Here is a 16,245-nt window from a genome sequence, read left to right on the forward strand (position 1 = left end):
CTTTTTCCATCCAAGTAACTTACATTTTCTCTGCTGCAGAAGAGTCCCAGTTTTCTTTTTTTTAATTAACCTTTAAGTTTGATTATCTGTCCGTCAGATGGACCAGGCAGCAGCTCCTGATGAAGGGGACGACATCCCGGTCCAAGAGCTGCAACCTCAGGACAGAGCAGTGGCAGAACACAAAGACATTATCAGGTCACAACTTTTTCAACCTTTTAGTCAAATAAAATCAGAACTAACAATGTGTTGTTCCAGCAGTCACGAGATCTTCCATTCGGCAGAGTCATCATTAGTTACGCTGTTTTATCATCAGTAATATGATCAAACAACCCCTTTAGAGTTGAGATTCTGCGTTTCCAGTCGGACACACGAGAAAGCGTGCTGCCTTCCACTTTTAGAGATGTAGAGTTCTTGGGTTTTTTATACCGAACTAATTTGGAAATAGCCTTTTAATCCTTCTCAGAAGCCATTGTTTCTTTTCTAGGGGCAATGCCGGCCTCCTTCTTCCCTGGCATTGTTTTAACACACCCAGGTGGATGCTCCAGACCAGTAACCTGATGTGCTCACACCCGATCCATGAATCAAGTACATTATTTGAAAGCAGCTCCTGGCTGCTGTTGACCCTCCTCATTCCTGAGGAACCTAAAGGCTCACTTATCCTCCGTGTTTGAAACGAACATGGACGCGAACAGAGCCGTCCGTCTATATCCTGCAGAGATTTTGTCCATGTTGTTGGACGTCGTCCCAGTGTTTTAACACGAAGGGAACGTACCGATACCACTGGAGGTAGCCGGACCATTAAACTAAACAAGCAGAAAGTTGGAGGATATCCTAAAGTATTAAAAATTATGTTTGTCATGAGTTTTGAGCATTGGTAAAATTATTATATTCATATTATGAAATACTTATCGTTCACCTGACATTGTGTTTAGATCCTTCTAAGACCTGGTGGACAGTTTAATTGTCTCCTGTTTTGTAACACCTATATTTGAAAGGAGTACCTTAATAAAACCTCAATAAGTTGTAAGTACTGAAACATGATGAAATTGACTGACCTGTGCCATATTCACGTTAAATCTAACTGGTTGTTGTTGCTGCTTGGAGCAGGTTGATGTCGCAGCTCAACTCCATCGTGTCGTCCCTGAACATCCCAGCTGCTGACACCCTGAATGAACTCAGCCACTTCTCCACCCTGTGGAACCAGGTCTGTGTGTGTGGTTCAGGTGCTGCTCGGCGTTGTGGAGCTGCACTAACAGATGTGTGTTTCAGGACCCACAGGAGCAGGTGCAGACCTTCCTGCAGTCGGACCCCCGAGTGACCGAATTCGCCTATCAGCTACGCTTCTACTCTGTGAGTCTGCAGCATTAATCATGTTATTCTTGCTTTCTGATAAGTAGTGTCAGGATGGAAGAACACAACTCAGTACAAAGGGGTCATGTCCTTCTTCTTTTATGAGTCATGCTGTATTTACAATGGGGTATTACTACTTTCAGTTTAGCAAATAATGCAAGCTACCAGGGGTGTGTATTGGCAAGAACATCACGTACGATACCTATCGCACTACATGTATCAGGATACGACACGTATTGTAACATTGTGATATCCATCCATCCATCCATCCATCCATCCATTTTCCGCCGATTATCCGGAACCGGGTCACGGGGGCAGCAATCTCAACAGGGATGCCCAGACTTCTTTCACCCTAGGCACTTCCTCCGGCTCTTCCTCCAGCTCTTCCTCCATCTCTTCCTCCGGCTCTTCCTCCAGCTCTTCCGAGGGGAGTTTGAAGCGTTCCAGGCCAGCCGAGAGACATAGTCTCTCCAGCGTGTCCTGGGTCTTCCCCGGGGTCTCCTCCCGGAGGGACATGCCTGGAACACCTCCCTAGGCAGGAGGGACATGCCTGGAACACCTCCCTAGGGAGGAGGGACATGCCTGGAACACCTCCCTAGGGAGGAGGGACATGCCTGGAACTCCTCCCTAGGGAGGAGGGACATGCCTGGAACACCTCCCTAGGGAGGAGGGACATGCCTGGAACACCTCCCTAGGGAGGAGGGACATGCCTGGAACACCTCCCTAGGGAGGAGGGACATGCCTGGAACACCTCCCTAGGGAGGCGTCCAGGAGGATCCGGTACAGATGCCCAAGCCACCTCAGCTGACTCCTCTCAATGTGGAGGAGCAGCGGCTCGACTCCGAGCTCCTCCCGGGTGACCGAACTCCTCACCCTATCTCTAAGGGAGTCCAGTCACCGTGAGGAGGAAACTCATCTCGGCCGCTTGTATCCGCGTTCTCGTCCTTTCGGTCACTACCCAAAGTTCATGACCTTTAGGTAGGTGCGTAGATTGACCGGTAAATCGAGAGCTTCACCTTTCGACTCAGCTCCCTCTTCACCACGACGGTCCGGTACACCGGCCGCATAACTGCAGACGCTGCACCGATCCGTTTGTCAATCTCACGCTCCATGTTTCCCTGACTCGTGAACAAGACCCCGAGATACTTGAAATCCTCCACCTGAGGCAGGACTTCTCCACCCACCCCGAGAAGGCACGCCACCCTTTCCCAGTGGGATTGTGATATATCAAAGTATTTTATTTGTTAAGTTAGTCAAAAACACAAGTTGCTGCACTAGAGGATACTGATCAGAGGACAAACTGACTCAAAGTGTTGTTTTTAACAGCTGATCTATTTCATTTAACTGTATTGCAGAGGTGCTTTGTAGATCAGTAAGCCTTTGCAAACATATTGCATAAGTGCTTCACGGCACTGGTGAAGAATAAAGGACATAGACTTTCAGTAGCCAAAAGAATATCTAAAATAAGGTGCATTGTTACACACACAAAAACAAGGAATATGTTTTTCTTAATAAATCAACATTAGGATATCACCATATTTTAGTAGGCTGATAAAGTATCGCCAAGTATTGCCGTACGTTATTTTTTCACAGCCCTAGAAGCTACTGCAGCAGGGAACTAATCAGAACTGAATACCTCTCTGAAACACGACTTTTTTACCCATGATTCCTGGCCGTCCCCGCAGAACCTGGAGGAGCAGATATCAGAGCTGCCAGGGTTTCGTTTGGTGGGCGCCATCCTGTTGGACACCGAGGAGCTGAAGCTGTCCCTCACTGAGGAGTGTCGTCTCTGGAAACGAGCCTTCAGCGAGGTGCTCAACAGCCGGGAGTCCGCCAACATGAACGACGTCATTTCATTCGTAAACGGGATGACAAAAACCCTTCAGCATCCGATCAAAGACCTGGAGGACGTCCGTCAGGCCATGGCGGCAATCAGAGAGGTCAGCTGGTGTCCACTGGCTTTCTGCAGCTACTTCAGTCTGTTTATGCAGTTCTTCCTGATTTTTATTGAATTAATGGCTTTATACAAAGAATAAGTATCATTTTTGATTTCCAGATCACACCAATTTTCTCAATAATTTTCACATTTAATTTAGTTCTTTGTTTCTTATCTCGAAGCAGTAAATATTTCCTTTCAACTTGTCATCCGTTGTTATGTCTATTGTGTTAACTCGTCCTCACAAACTATATTTCACTCATTTGCTCGTCCTTGCGTCATTTATCTCCTCCTTGTTGGTCAGGTTCGAGAGGCGGAGTTCCGTATTGACACCACGATCAGTCAGGTGGAAGATTCTTTCGCCCTGCTGCAGAAAAACGAGCTGCTGTCAAACGACGGGAGTGCCGAGTGCTTGGACGGTCTGTCGTACACCTGGAAGAATCTCAAAGCTCTGGTGAGTTGCAAGGAAGCACGTCTGAGATGATCCTGGCAGGTGGGGCGATGCAGACAGGTGTGTGGAAGTGTGTTGTACTTCCAGGAGATGGAGAGTCAGAACACTCTGGTGAAGCTTGAACCCACCATGAGGTCCGACCTGCTGGCTGCGGTGCAGGGCTTCCAGAGCGCCACTCAGAGCTTCTGCACCAACTATGACCTCAGGTAAACACTCGTCATGGCCACATGGATCATGGTGGAGGACAGAAGTCATAAACTTGTGTGTCTGCAGAGGCCCCAGCGTGGAGGGCGTGGCTCCTGCAGAGGCCATTGAGCGGCTGGAGAGTTTCCAGGCTGAGTTTGATCAGCTGTGGAGGAAATACATCACTTACTCCGGAGGAGAGGAGCTGTTTGGACTTGAGGTTCACAGTAAGACTGACAGACTCACCTGTTCCTCTGCCCTCCCTCTGAACCGTAAAGAAAATGTTTAATTTTCACATCAAAGGTTCAAAAGGCTACAGCCTGACACAGATAGACATGCTGCAAATGCGAAAAATATTTAGTAGGACCAGAAGCTTATGATGGGAGAAAATTTACTCATCTACGATTACTCAACTAAAACATACACAAAACACTTTTTTTTTGTGTATTTTTATTTATTTTTTTTTTAAATCGTACAAGATACAATTTGACATGCATTTCAATACATTTCAACATAATCCCACCCCACAACCCCACCCCATTGCACCACATTTTAAACAAACAAACAAAAACGTACAAAAATAAGAAGAAAAATGGGAGGGCTTATATCTATACATTGGAAATGTTTGAGGTATCTATCTTTTCAACCTGATCTAGAACTGGTTGCTATATACAGTAGAATAGAAGTTGAGGGCACAGCCTTTTGTGACATATCGGATCTTTTCTAAAGTCAGATGGTGCAGAAGATCTCTGATCCATTGACTGAAAGTTGGAGGAGATCTGTCTTTCCATTTAACTAAAACAGAACTTTGAACATATTTTATATGTCCAGTATTTTCATATTTTCATAGTCATTATATATTCTATATACAGTATGTACTTTGGGTGTATCTTAGTTTCATTCATGTTAAGGTCCCAGAAATCCTCACTCAAATTTAAATTTAGGACTCAGTGAGGTTAGCGTTTGTCAGATCTTTGTTTCCATGACACCCAATAGGCTCCTCAGACTGTCGAACTCATGAAGCTCTTCCTCACTGGTTGTATAAACCTCTGACCACCAGCTACACCAGCTAGTTTGGTTCTAAAATAAAAAAAAAAATTCCTTGAAATTTTCGGAGGGCCTGACATGTTTCCTTGGCGTGCACTGTTGTTGTGTGCGGACTCGTCAGCGCCACCCTTGCGGCCTCTAGATAGACCCTATCGTGACATCAATAAAAAGGGACAAAAGTGGAGAGAAATCTCCCAGAATTTGGACATACCAGGTGTGTTTAAAAGTGGTAGAAATGTGATATTCTTTTGCTCTTTTAACAATGTTTTAAAATGTTAGTTTAAAATAAAATATAGCATTTCCATGCCTCATATCAGGATCAATTGAATAATTTATCAATATGGTTATGAAAAGACCATGTGTCAATACTTTTGTAAACTGAAGCACATACTACATGTACACTCAGTATATCTAAAAATCTAGATGACTGACATGAGCTAAAAAACAACAACATAGTTCAGAAAGGTTTTTTAATAAAATATGTTTTTAACTATTTACAGTGGATGACTTCAAGAAAAAATGGAAAAACTTGAGGGATAGATATATAAAGGAGAGGAAGGGAGGCCAGGCGTTCAGTTGTAGTGATGAAGCCTGAAGTTGGTTGATCCTGCTGAGGCTCCAACTCTCCCCAACAGGCTGTCAAACTGCTCCCTGTTCAGCCTGAAGTAGACCTGGTCATCATGGAGCTGTAGCTCCCGAACGAGCCTGGATTCCCCCAAATCCTGTCTTCTCGTGAGGATTTAATGGACCCTCCTTGATGCTGCTGCTCGTCTCCTACTCCTACTAAAGCCAGGGCTTTTCTTTGAAGCAGGGACAGATACATTTTTCAAACCGAGCTGTAGGCTAGTATGTCCTAACGAGTGGGAAAACGGCTCCAGACCGGAAAAACTTGTGTAAAAGCCCCTTTAAACATTCCTGAGTCACAAAATTGTAAAAAATTAAATAATTGCTTCCTGCTTTATAAAAGTGAAGTAGAAAAGAATCTGTTATTCTACAATACTGTTTTCAAAGACACACAGTTGAAACTCAGTAACTGTTGAACTGGCCAAAATCACAGGATTTTATTAAGCCTCAATGAGGCAAACCTACTTTTTCCATTATTGCTGATGGGCAGAAACCTCATATCTCCATGTTTAAACTTTTTTTTTTCTAAATTAAGGCTCTACTTCATCATACAAGAGTGTCACACAAAGGTAATGAAAATAGACAATCTACATGTACGTCACAATGTGACACGTGAGCATGTAGATTGGCTATTTCTTCACTATTTTTAAATGCTTTTTTGGACATACAACGTTTTCACCCAACAGCAATGATATAAGAAAGTTGGTAGGTGAGATAAATTAGATTTTTCCGTCATAGTGATTGTCTCTGTTCCTCTGTCCACACGTTCATGGAAGACGCCACGTGTTGTTTTATTTACCTGACTGTGAATGCGCAAGCTGATGACGTTGCGCGTCGCAGCACCATTTCACTTTTTTCCCCCCAACTTTATGCGGAAAATATGCAGGGATTGTGAAATCAAGCGAGCCCCGCACAATCAAGCGCCATTTTCTTGATTATGCGGGAAATTGTGTGATCGCATAATCACGTTTTTTCTGGAGGGTCTATCTAGAGGACTGGTCATCAGCCTCAGAAGGCACATTTTCTTCCCAATCAAAGTCGGCGAGTGCGTCACAGCATCCTTCACAACTCGGACGTCTCAACTCCCGCACTCTACTGCGAGCACTTCCTCGTCAGGCTGGGAGACATGTTTCAGTTTTTAGTCCTGGACTTGTACGTGTACAGACACCTGCACTGTATTGAAGTTTGTATTAAAGCAGCACGTGTGCCAGCTAGGGGTGGTAGCGAGGATTGGCAGGTTTGTTGCTTGCTGGAATTTTGCGGGCTGATCGTCCGTCCTGTCCCTCCAGCGTATCCGGAGCTGCAGATGATCAAGAGGGAGCTGTCTCTGCTCTCCAAACTCTACAGTCTGTACAGCGCAGTCATTGAGAGCATCGGCGGATACTACGGCATCCTGTGGGCCGACCTCAACATCGAGAAGATCAACACGGAGCTGCAGGACTTCCAGAACAGGTCAGCCAGGCAGCTTTTCTGATATTATTGATCATTTTCAACAAGACTTTGTCTGACAGCAAGAGTGATGTAGTTTAATTTCTGTATCTTTCACGTGTTCTGGTGAACTTTCAGGATCAGGAAACTTCCAAAGGAGCTGAAAAGATATAAGGCCTTTAGTGATCTGAAGAAAACCATTGATGACTTTACAGAAAGTTGTCCTTTACTTTACATGATGGCCAACAAGGTAAGTCGGCCTTCTGGCTTTTACTTACTACATTTAAAGAGCATATTGCAGGTTGGAGACCCCTGTGAATCAATGTGTAGGAAAATAATGTAGGATCTGAATTTTCATTGAAATACGCATAAATATATACTACAGTGACCTCCGGAGTTGTTTTTGTGAGAGTATTTTACTTCTGCATCTGAAAAAGCTGAACCGGAAGTGACGTAGCGGGAGGGAGTGCGGTGAATTTCAACAATAGGAAAAATAATGGATCTTAATGTTAGTTGTGACACTGAAGAGGTTGTGAATGTGTATTCACACCAATATGACAGGCCACAGCCTTATAATTACGAACCCGTTAGGGCCCCCACGTTCTTTTGATTGACAGCTGAAACTCGCTTTTTAAAAGGCGGATTTATGGGTCCGCGTTACACCAACGCAGACCCTACGGCGTAGGTTACGCGGCGACGCACCGAACGCTGCGTGCGCCGCGTAATCTACGCCGTAGGCTACGCCGTTGATTTTACGCGGAACCATAAATCAGCCTTTATTTATCGCAGCACCCGCCCGTGCGCTCTTGAAAGAAACTCGGAAAATAACTCCTAAAAGATGGGTGAGTACTTGTAATCTGTCTACGTTTGTACTTTCTAAACAGAAAACAAGCCTATTATCTTCTCTTTTTTCTGATTAAATGCATCCGAAATAGCCGGGTATTTTTAAAACCGAATATTTCCCCCCCCTCACTCACTCACTCATCTTCTCCCGCTTTATCCGTTACCGGGTCGCGGGGGCAGCAGCCTCAGCAGGGATGCCCAGACTTCCCTCACCCCAGACACTTCCTCCAGCTCTTCCGGGGGGAGCCCGAGGCGTTCCCAGGCCAGCCGAGAGACATAGCCTCTCCAGCGTGTCCTGGGTCTTCCCCGGGGTCTCCTCCCGGTGGGACATGCCTGGAACACCTCCCTAGGGAGGCGTCCAGGAGGCATCCGCTACAGATGCCCAAGCCACCTCAGCTGACTCCTCTCAATGTGGAGGATTAGCGGCTCGACTCCGAGCTCCTCCCGGGTGACCGAACTCCTCACCCTATCTCTAAGGGAGCGTCCAGCCACCCTGCGGAGGAAACTCATCTCGGCCGCTTGTATCCGCGATCTTGTCCTTTCGGTCACTACCCAAAGTTCATGACCATAGGTGAGGGTAGGGGCGTAGATTGACCGGTAAATCGAGAGCTTCGCCTTTCGACTCAGCTCCCTCTTCACCACGACGGTCCAGTACATCGACCGCATTACTGCGGACACTGCACCGATCCGTCTGTCAATCTCACGCTCCATTGTTCCCTCACTCGTGAACAAGATCCCGAGATACTTGTACTCCTCCACCTGAGGCAGGACTTCTCCACCCACCCGGAGAAGGCATGCCACCCTTTTCCGGTCGAGAACCATGGCCTCGGTCTTGGAGGTGCTGATTCTCATCCCTGCCGCGTCGCACTCGGCCGCAAACCGCCCCAGCACATGCTGGAGGTCCCGGTCTGATGAAGCCAACAGGACAACATCATCTGCAAAAAGCAGAGATGAAATCCTGAGGTTCCCAAACCGGATCCCCTCCGGCCCCTGGCTGCGCCTAGAAATCCTGTCCATAAAAATTATGAACAGGACCGGTGACAAAGGGCAGCCCTGCCGGAGTCCAACATGCACTGGGAACAAGTCTGACTTACTGCCGGCAATGCGAACCAGACTCCTGCTTCGATCATACAGAGACCGGACAGCCCTTAGTAGAGGGCCCCGGACTCCATACTCACTCAGCACCCCCCACAGAATGGCACGAGGGACACGGTCAAATGCCTTCTCCAGATCCACAAAGCACATGTAGACTGGTTGGGCAAATTCCCATGAACCCTCGAGCACCCTGCGGAGGGTATAGAGCTGGTCCAGTGTTCCACGACCGGGACGAAAACCGCATTGTTCCTCCTGAATCCGAGGTTCAACTATCGGCCGTAATCTCCTCTCCAGTACCTTGGCGTAGACTTTCCCCGGGAGGCTGAGAAGTGTGATCCCCCTGTAGTTGGAACAGACTCTCCGGTCCCCCTTTTTAAACAGAGGGACCACCACCCCGGTTTGCCACCCCAGCGGTACTGTCCCCTTCCTCCATGCAATGTCGCAGAGGCGTGTCAACCAAGACAGCCCTACGACATCCAGAGACTTGAGGTACTCAGGGCGAATCTCATCCACCCCCGGTGCCCGGCCACCGAGGAGCTTACGAACCACCTCGGTGACCTCGGCTTGGGTGATGGATGAGCACGCCTCCGAGCCCCAACCCTCTGCTTCCTCAGTGGAAGGCATGTCAGTCGGGTTAAGGAGATCCTCAAAGTATTCCTTCCACCGTCCGACAATGTCCCCAGTCGAGGTCAACAGCTCCCCACCAGCACCATAAATGGTGCCGGCAGAGTACTGCTTCCCCCTTCTGAGACGCCGAACGGTCCTCCAGAATTTCCTCGAGGCCGACCGAAAGTTCTCCTCCATGGCCTCCCCGAACTCCTCCCAGACCCGAGTTTTTACCTCCAAGACTGCCCGCGCCGCGGCTGCTTGGCCTGCCGGTACCTATCTACTGCGTCAGGAGTCCCACCGGCCAACATAGCCCGGTAGGACTCCTTCAGTCTGACGTGAGCGTTGAAGTCCCCCGGTAGAACAATGGAGTCCCCAGTTGGAGCACTATCAAGTACTCCTCCCAGGGACTCCAAGAAGGCCGGGTACTCCCCACTGCTGTTCGGCCCGTAGGCACAAACAACAGTGAGAGACCTTTTCCCGACCCGAAGGCGCAAGGAAGCGACCCTCTCGTTCACCGGGGTGAACTCCAACACATGGCGGCTGAGCTGGGGGGCTATAACCAAGCCCACACCAGCCCGCCGCCTCTCACCCTGGGCAACTCCAGAGTAGTGGAGGGTCCAGCCCCTTTCAAGGAGCTGGGTTCCAGAGCCCAAGCTATGTGTGGAGGTGAGCCTGACTATCTCTAGCCGGTATCTCTCAACCTCACGCACAAGCTCCGGCTCCTTTCCCCCCCAGCGAGGTGACATTCCATGTCCCCACTGTGAGGGTTTTGGTCCAGGGATTGGGTCGTCGAGGCACCCCGCCACGACTGCTACCCAACCCACATTGCACCGGCCTGCCATGATCCTTCCTGCGGGTGGTGGGCCTACTGGAAGGCGGACCCACGTTGCCGTTTCGGGCTGAGCCCGGCCGGGTCCCACGGGCAAAGACCCGGCCACCAGGCGCTCGCCTACGAGCCCCAACCCCAGGCCTGGCTCCAGGGCGGGCTCCCGGTGACGCCGATCCGGGCGACGTAACGGTCCTCCGATGTTTCCTCTTCATAACAAGCTTGTGAACCGCTCTTAGTCTGGCCCGTCACCCAGGACCTGTTTGCCATGGGAGTCCCTACCAGGGGCGAAAGTGCCCCCGACAACATAGCTCCTAGGATCACTCGGGCACACAAACCCCTCCACCACAGTAAGGTGGCGGTTCAAGGAGGGGCTTGAACCGCCCCCATCGTTTATAAAATAATTTGTATCCACATTACATCGTTGTTAAAAAAAAAAACCTTCCACACATAACCGAGGATCTGCGTTTTCGACCACATTCATAAGCATTCCAAACCTGTAGATCATCTGTAGATCATCTGTTCTTCTCCCCGTGTCCCACCACAGAGCTGCCGCGTTAAATCGCCGCGTACCCTACGGCGTAGGCTCTGCGTCGGTGTAAAGGTGGTCAAGAGCAGAGACCATTTATTTAATAAATAGCTTAGAGAACAGATGGTGGACCATCTGTAGTTCTGTAGTAAACAAAGGTTGCACGTTAGACGTCAGAATCAGAGCAGATTTGTTGTTGTTTTGGAGCATAATGTGACGTTCGAAAACGCAAAACTCCGGTTGTCTCTGTCTACACGCATCTACATAAACGGAGTTTACAAAAATCTTCACTTTGCCCGGAGTTTTTTTAAACATTCGTTTATTTGCGTTTTCATGTGGATGACAGGTCCAAACGTAGGAAAATATCTTCGGTTTAGCAGATACCCTGCTACGTGTGTACGGGGTCTGTGCAGTCAGATGGGGCAGCTGTGGAGACGTCTCCCTCCTGCTGCGTCATATAACGCGGTGTTCGAAAAAAAAAAGCGTTTGTAGGAGCTTTGCTAAAATCAGCCATTTTTTCCTCTGAATACGTGCCCTTATGTCTTGTAAAACATATTAAATCCTACATTAACTTCTCACATAGTCATTTTCACATAAGGTCAGGTATAATTTTTGAAAAAACCCTAACCTGCAATATGTTCTTTAAATTCTAATTCTAGCATCACACTCAAATTAAGTTGTTAGAGTAACATAAATATCTTTTTTTTTTAATATGCTTTATTCATAATGAATATGTCGGTTACCATCAGGTTATGTCTGTTTCCACCAGGCTAATGTTGGTTTCCACCAGGTTTATGTCTGTTTCCAGCAGGGTTATGTCAGTTATGCCCCCCTGGACAAACGTTTTTTTCCATCATCAGTCCTGGTGTGTCGATTGATGATGGTTTTCCGAGGTACCTCTTAGTACTTGTACTTGTTTGGGCCACAGTCACATGACGGTTTCTGTTCAGGATGCTCAGGAGTCATCCAGCATCGTGTCCAGTCTTGGCTCTTACTCTCACATATTAACCACAAAGATGTTGAAAGGCCAGAGTTTTCTGGAAATTTGCTGTAATGAAGGTTTTTTTAATTTGTTTTGTTTAACATGTTTTGATCATGTTTGACGCTTGATGCTGCACGACAACCCATAATCTCTTGCCTGGAAAGACTAAGCAATTGGTGGATGCTCCGTTTACACCTGACATTATTATATATATTACATATTCTTTAGATCTCTGTCATTCTTTGCATCTCCTAAATGTTACTACTTATAAAAATGTATAGAGCATTTCGTAATCATTTATGTGAACAGAAACTTAAAATTTTGTTTACTAAAAGTATTTTGCACATTATTTCTTTGGATCCTTTTTCCCTCTTTGTCCTTTTCACTTATTTTGTCTGCATTTTTAAAGTTTCTGTTGCATCTTGGGAGGTTTCAGCAAACAAGGCTTGCAAACAGAATCAGGGAGGTAAGGTCATGTGTAATATCTGTCCCGAATGACCCTTCAGGCCATGCTGCCGAGACACTGGACTCGACTCTGCAATCTGACCGGTCACAGCTTCCAGGTGGAGTCAGAGACCTTCTGCCTCAAAAACATCATGGAGGCGCCGCTGCTGAAATACAAAGAAGACATCGAGGTAATAAAAGTCACAGCAGCCATGACGTCCACATAAATAAACACAGATGAAGCAACTTCACAATGCTCTCACTCAAAATGTTGCACATCAGCAGACATGTTCCTCCTGAATAAATGTAGGCCTTTTAAGATTCAGAAAGTAGTAATTGTTACATATTGAAGTCTTTTCCAAGCATCATTTCCTGCCGTCCTGAAGAGTGTGGGTATAAGTACCATTTAACATCAACATCTATGAAGATGAGTTTCTGGCCTCCTAGTGCTCCACACTGGACTTTGATGAGCTGCTGCTTTAGTTCCCTCTTATTTCTTTATTTCGAGAATGAACAATAATTGTGTGTGTGTGTGTGTGTGTCGTGCACGTTGTGCCACTTTACATAAAACACAGAGGGGCCAGAATGCCAGCGAAACCCCTGAGCTGATATGTGACAGAGGAATCACGGCTTCACTCTGAACAGCTGCATTACTTCAGCAGTCCAGCCTGCAGCGCCTCCAAACGATCAGGACCAATGGACTAGTGTTTACATCTGTGTTTTCATGGAAACACAAAGCTCTGGGACACATTTCAAATAAGGCACACTCTGCTGAAACAAGGGGTGGAGCAGAATGTGTGACTCCACCTCCTAAAAACCAGCTGCTATGAACTGAGCGGTAATCTGAAGCTTTAGAAATGAGCTGTTGTCCTGCAGCTTTGCATGTTGCCCAAAATACGCCGCACACACATTACATCAATGCCTCAGGAAATTATGTCTCTTAAATGATCCATAATTTTCCACGGTATTTTGTTAATTGATAATTTTTGCTAAAAAGCAAAATTTTATTTTGCTAAGGTTAGAGTCTAAACTTAGCAAAATAAAATTGTGCTTTAGGGTTTAGACGATAATCTTCAATCAGTGAAATGAAAACCAAATGGAAGTTGGATGACCTTCATGTTTGCTCACTTGAACTTCTGTTCCTTTTGCGTCAGGATGTCTGCATCAGCGCCGTTAAGGAGTGCGACATCCAGGCCAAGCTGGAGGACGTGGTGGGCGACTGGAGCAGCCAGATGCTCAGCTTCTCCACCTTCAGGGCCCGAGGAGAACTTCTGCTGAATGGAGTCGAGACCCTTGAGAAAACCTCCATGATGGAGGACAGTCTGATGGTGCTGACATCGTTGCTGAGCAACAGGTGAGGGGAGGAGGCGAGGAAGCGAGGAAGGAAGAGTAACAGCCTGTCCTAACTGCATGCGAGCGTCCTACTGTCGCGTCGCACTGCGTGGCATCGGACGCGCTCTGTCCACACTGAACGCGTTATGGCCCCCACGTTCTACCACGTTCTTTTGATTGACAGCTGAGATTCGCCTTTTAAAAGGCTGATTTATGGTTCTGCGTTACACCAACGCAGACCTTACGGCGTAGGGTACGCGGCGCACTCACCGAACGGTGCGCGTCGCCGCGTACCCTACGGCCTACGCCATAGGCTACGTCGTCGATTTTACGCGGAACCATAAATCAACCTTTATTCACCCGCCCGTGCGCTCCTGAAAGAAACTCCTAAAATTACTTCTAAAAGAGTAAAGGTAAAAAAGTAAAAGATGGGTGATTACTTGTAATCTTCCTACGTTTGTACTTTCTAAACAGAAAACAAGCTTATTATTCGGTGGAATAAGTGGGGAAAAAACCGAACGGTGACGCAATCAAACAGCGAACATCGTGGAGTGACCGGCGTGTGGTGTTAAAGCGACACTACGTAACTTTTCCACCTTAATATCATATTTCCAGAGTCATTGTGATGGTACATCAACTTCCAACAGGTTTAATGACACCTCTGTCATGGTCTGAGGGGTCTGTATCACCTTCACTGGCACTATGTAACTTTGAGGAGCATGGTAGGAACCCTGCCACACTAAAAAACTACAAATCGTTACGACTTTGACTGCTTTACGGCATACGTCACTTCCCCCTCCTTCCCGATTCGCAGTCGAGACGAAAATGGGCGGGGCGTGGAGCGCAGAGCTCCGCAGAAGCTGGTAACCCGTTGCTGCTGCAGCAGCTCCACACAACAGACGTGGGGAAAAGATCCTAATGGTTTAACTTTTCAACGGTTTCCTGCTCGGAGGCTGAACCACGCAGGCCAAGTATCTGATATAACAAAGTAAAAGAGTGAAAGAGTCGTCGGCTCGCTTTGGATCGCGGCTGTAACGACCAAACACACAGTAAAGCATGATTTATGGTTCTGCGTTAAATCGACGCAGACCTACGGCGTAGGGTACGTGGCGACACGCAACGTACGGTGCGTGTCGCCGCGTACCCTACGCCGTAGGCTCTGCGTCGATTTAACGCAGAACCATAAACAGCCTTAAACCACAAACACTCACACAGACGGGTCGGATCAAAACACAGGTTTTATTCCCCACTTCGCCAGCTAAACGCAGTTGCTGGTCAGCTCTCTGCGGTGCAATGAACCCCAATCTTCAGATAAAACTAGTTTGTTGAGGAAAAAATATTAACTCTTATTTGTAGCTGCAGAGGAAAAAAATAATCTCACGAGGAAAACAAAAATATTGCTCACGCCTCGGAGTCTATTCACCATAATATAGCAGTCAAAAAAAAGAAAAGAGAAGTAAGAGGGATACAAAACATGTACTGTATGTTGTACTATTATACAAATTTATTGAAACACATGGCTCTTCAGTAGGGATTAATTATTATTATAATTAATAATAATTAATAATCATTATTTTCTCCATATACCGCTCCCTGGCTTCCTTGTTTAAGGTATCCCGGTAAATTCCAGTTCCTTTCCAGCAGTTTAACATCTTTTTTTTTGCGTTCTGTCTGTTCACTTGGTGAAACAGAAAAGTGTCCCGTCTCCTCTCATCAAAACACATGCAGCGACGGGACAGGAGTTTTCTGGCAGTACGCGCTGGTGCTCATGGGAAACGTAGTGTTCTTTCTGGTAAAACAATACCGCTTTTGTCCAAAAGATGCCGCCAAACTCAGAAAAGCTGAAAGTTACGTTGTGCTGCTTTAAATGCAGCAAACATGTCAGCATGTCAGATCATTACTGGGATGTGGGGAAACTGCAGAGGACACGAGAAATCCGGCAGGATCCGGCACAAATTAAGCCCTAATTAGATTAAGATAAGATTCTTATTATATCTTATCTTATCAGAACCTTCCAGCTCCCTGGCGATCTCCCTCCAGCCAGTTGCCACTTTATTGGGGTTCTTGTATTGAAATGACTGTTTCCTACAGCACTTTCAACTTTTTTTTTTCAACTTTGAACCAGCTTTCAACGCGAGCGACAGGAAGAAAATAGAACCAGAGCGTGCGACAAAAGTCCAGCTCAAAACGGCGTGCCGCGTCGCGCCGCATCGGGCCGCGTCGCTCGCAACCAGTATAGACAGTGCAATAACAAAATAAAGCAATGGAACTGTTTTTGACGCTGACGCTCGCTCGCGTCGCATGCAGTGTGGACACGGTGTAAAGGAAGTAGAGATTAGAGAAGAAAGAAGAAAAGGAAAAATGGAAGAAACAACAAGGGAAAGGAAAATGAAAGAGCTGATGACAGAAATAGGCGAGTCTGGAAGGAACTAAAGCAAAAAAAATGGAAATCAGATAATGAAGGAATAAAATAGGAAAGAAGATAGGCAGCAGGAAAGGGATGGACTTGGAAGGACAGTAGGAATGAAATAAGGAAATAGAGAAGCAGTGAGTAAGGAAATCTGTA

At 46.8% G+C, this 16,245-nt stretch overlaps 1 protein-coding gene across 1 annotated transcript in view; it reads left to right on the plus strand.

Annotated features, from left to right (window-relative positions):
* LOC133444885 (dynein axonemal heavy chain 5-like) overlaps positions 1–16,245 on the plus strand; it is a 97,047-nt gene that overhangs the window by 27,453 nt on the left and 53,349 nt on the right. The window contains exons 28-38 of the mRNA XM_061722780.1: positions 98–195; positions 1,108–1,204; positions 1,270–1,350; positions 3,036–3,290; positions 3,591–3,740; positions 3,825–3,943; positions 4,011–4,147; positions 6,881–7,043; positions 7,158–7,269; positions 12,410–12,538; positions 13,502–13,701. Coding sequence (XP_061578764.1) covers positions 98–195; positions 1,108–1,204; positions 1,270–1,350; positions 3,036–3,290; positions 3,591–3,740; positions 3,825–3,943; positions 4,011–4,147; positions 6,881–7,043; positions 7,158–7,269; positions 12,410–12,538; positions 13,502–13,701 — 1,541 coding nt within the window. The remainder of the gene's footprint in view (positions 1–97; positions 196–1,107; positions 1,205–1,269; positions 1,351–3,035; positions 3,291–3,590; positions 3,741–3,824; positions 3,944–4,010; positions 4,148–6,880; positions 7,044–7,157; positions 7,270–12,409; positions 12,539–13,501; positions 13,702–16,245) is intronic.

Source organism: Cololabis saira, chromosome 5, assembly GCF_033807715.1.
Source record: "Cololabis saira isolate AMF1-May2022 chromosome 5, fColSai1.1, whole genome shotgun sequence".
Lineage (NCBI taxonomy): Eukaryota > Metazoa > Chordata > Actinopteri > Beloniformes > Belonidae > Cololabis > Cololabis saira.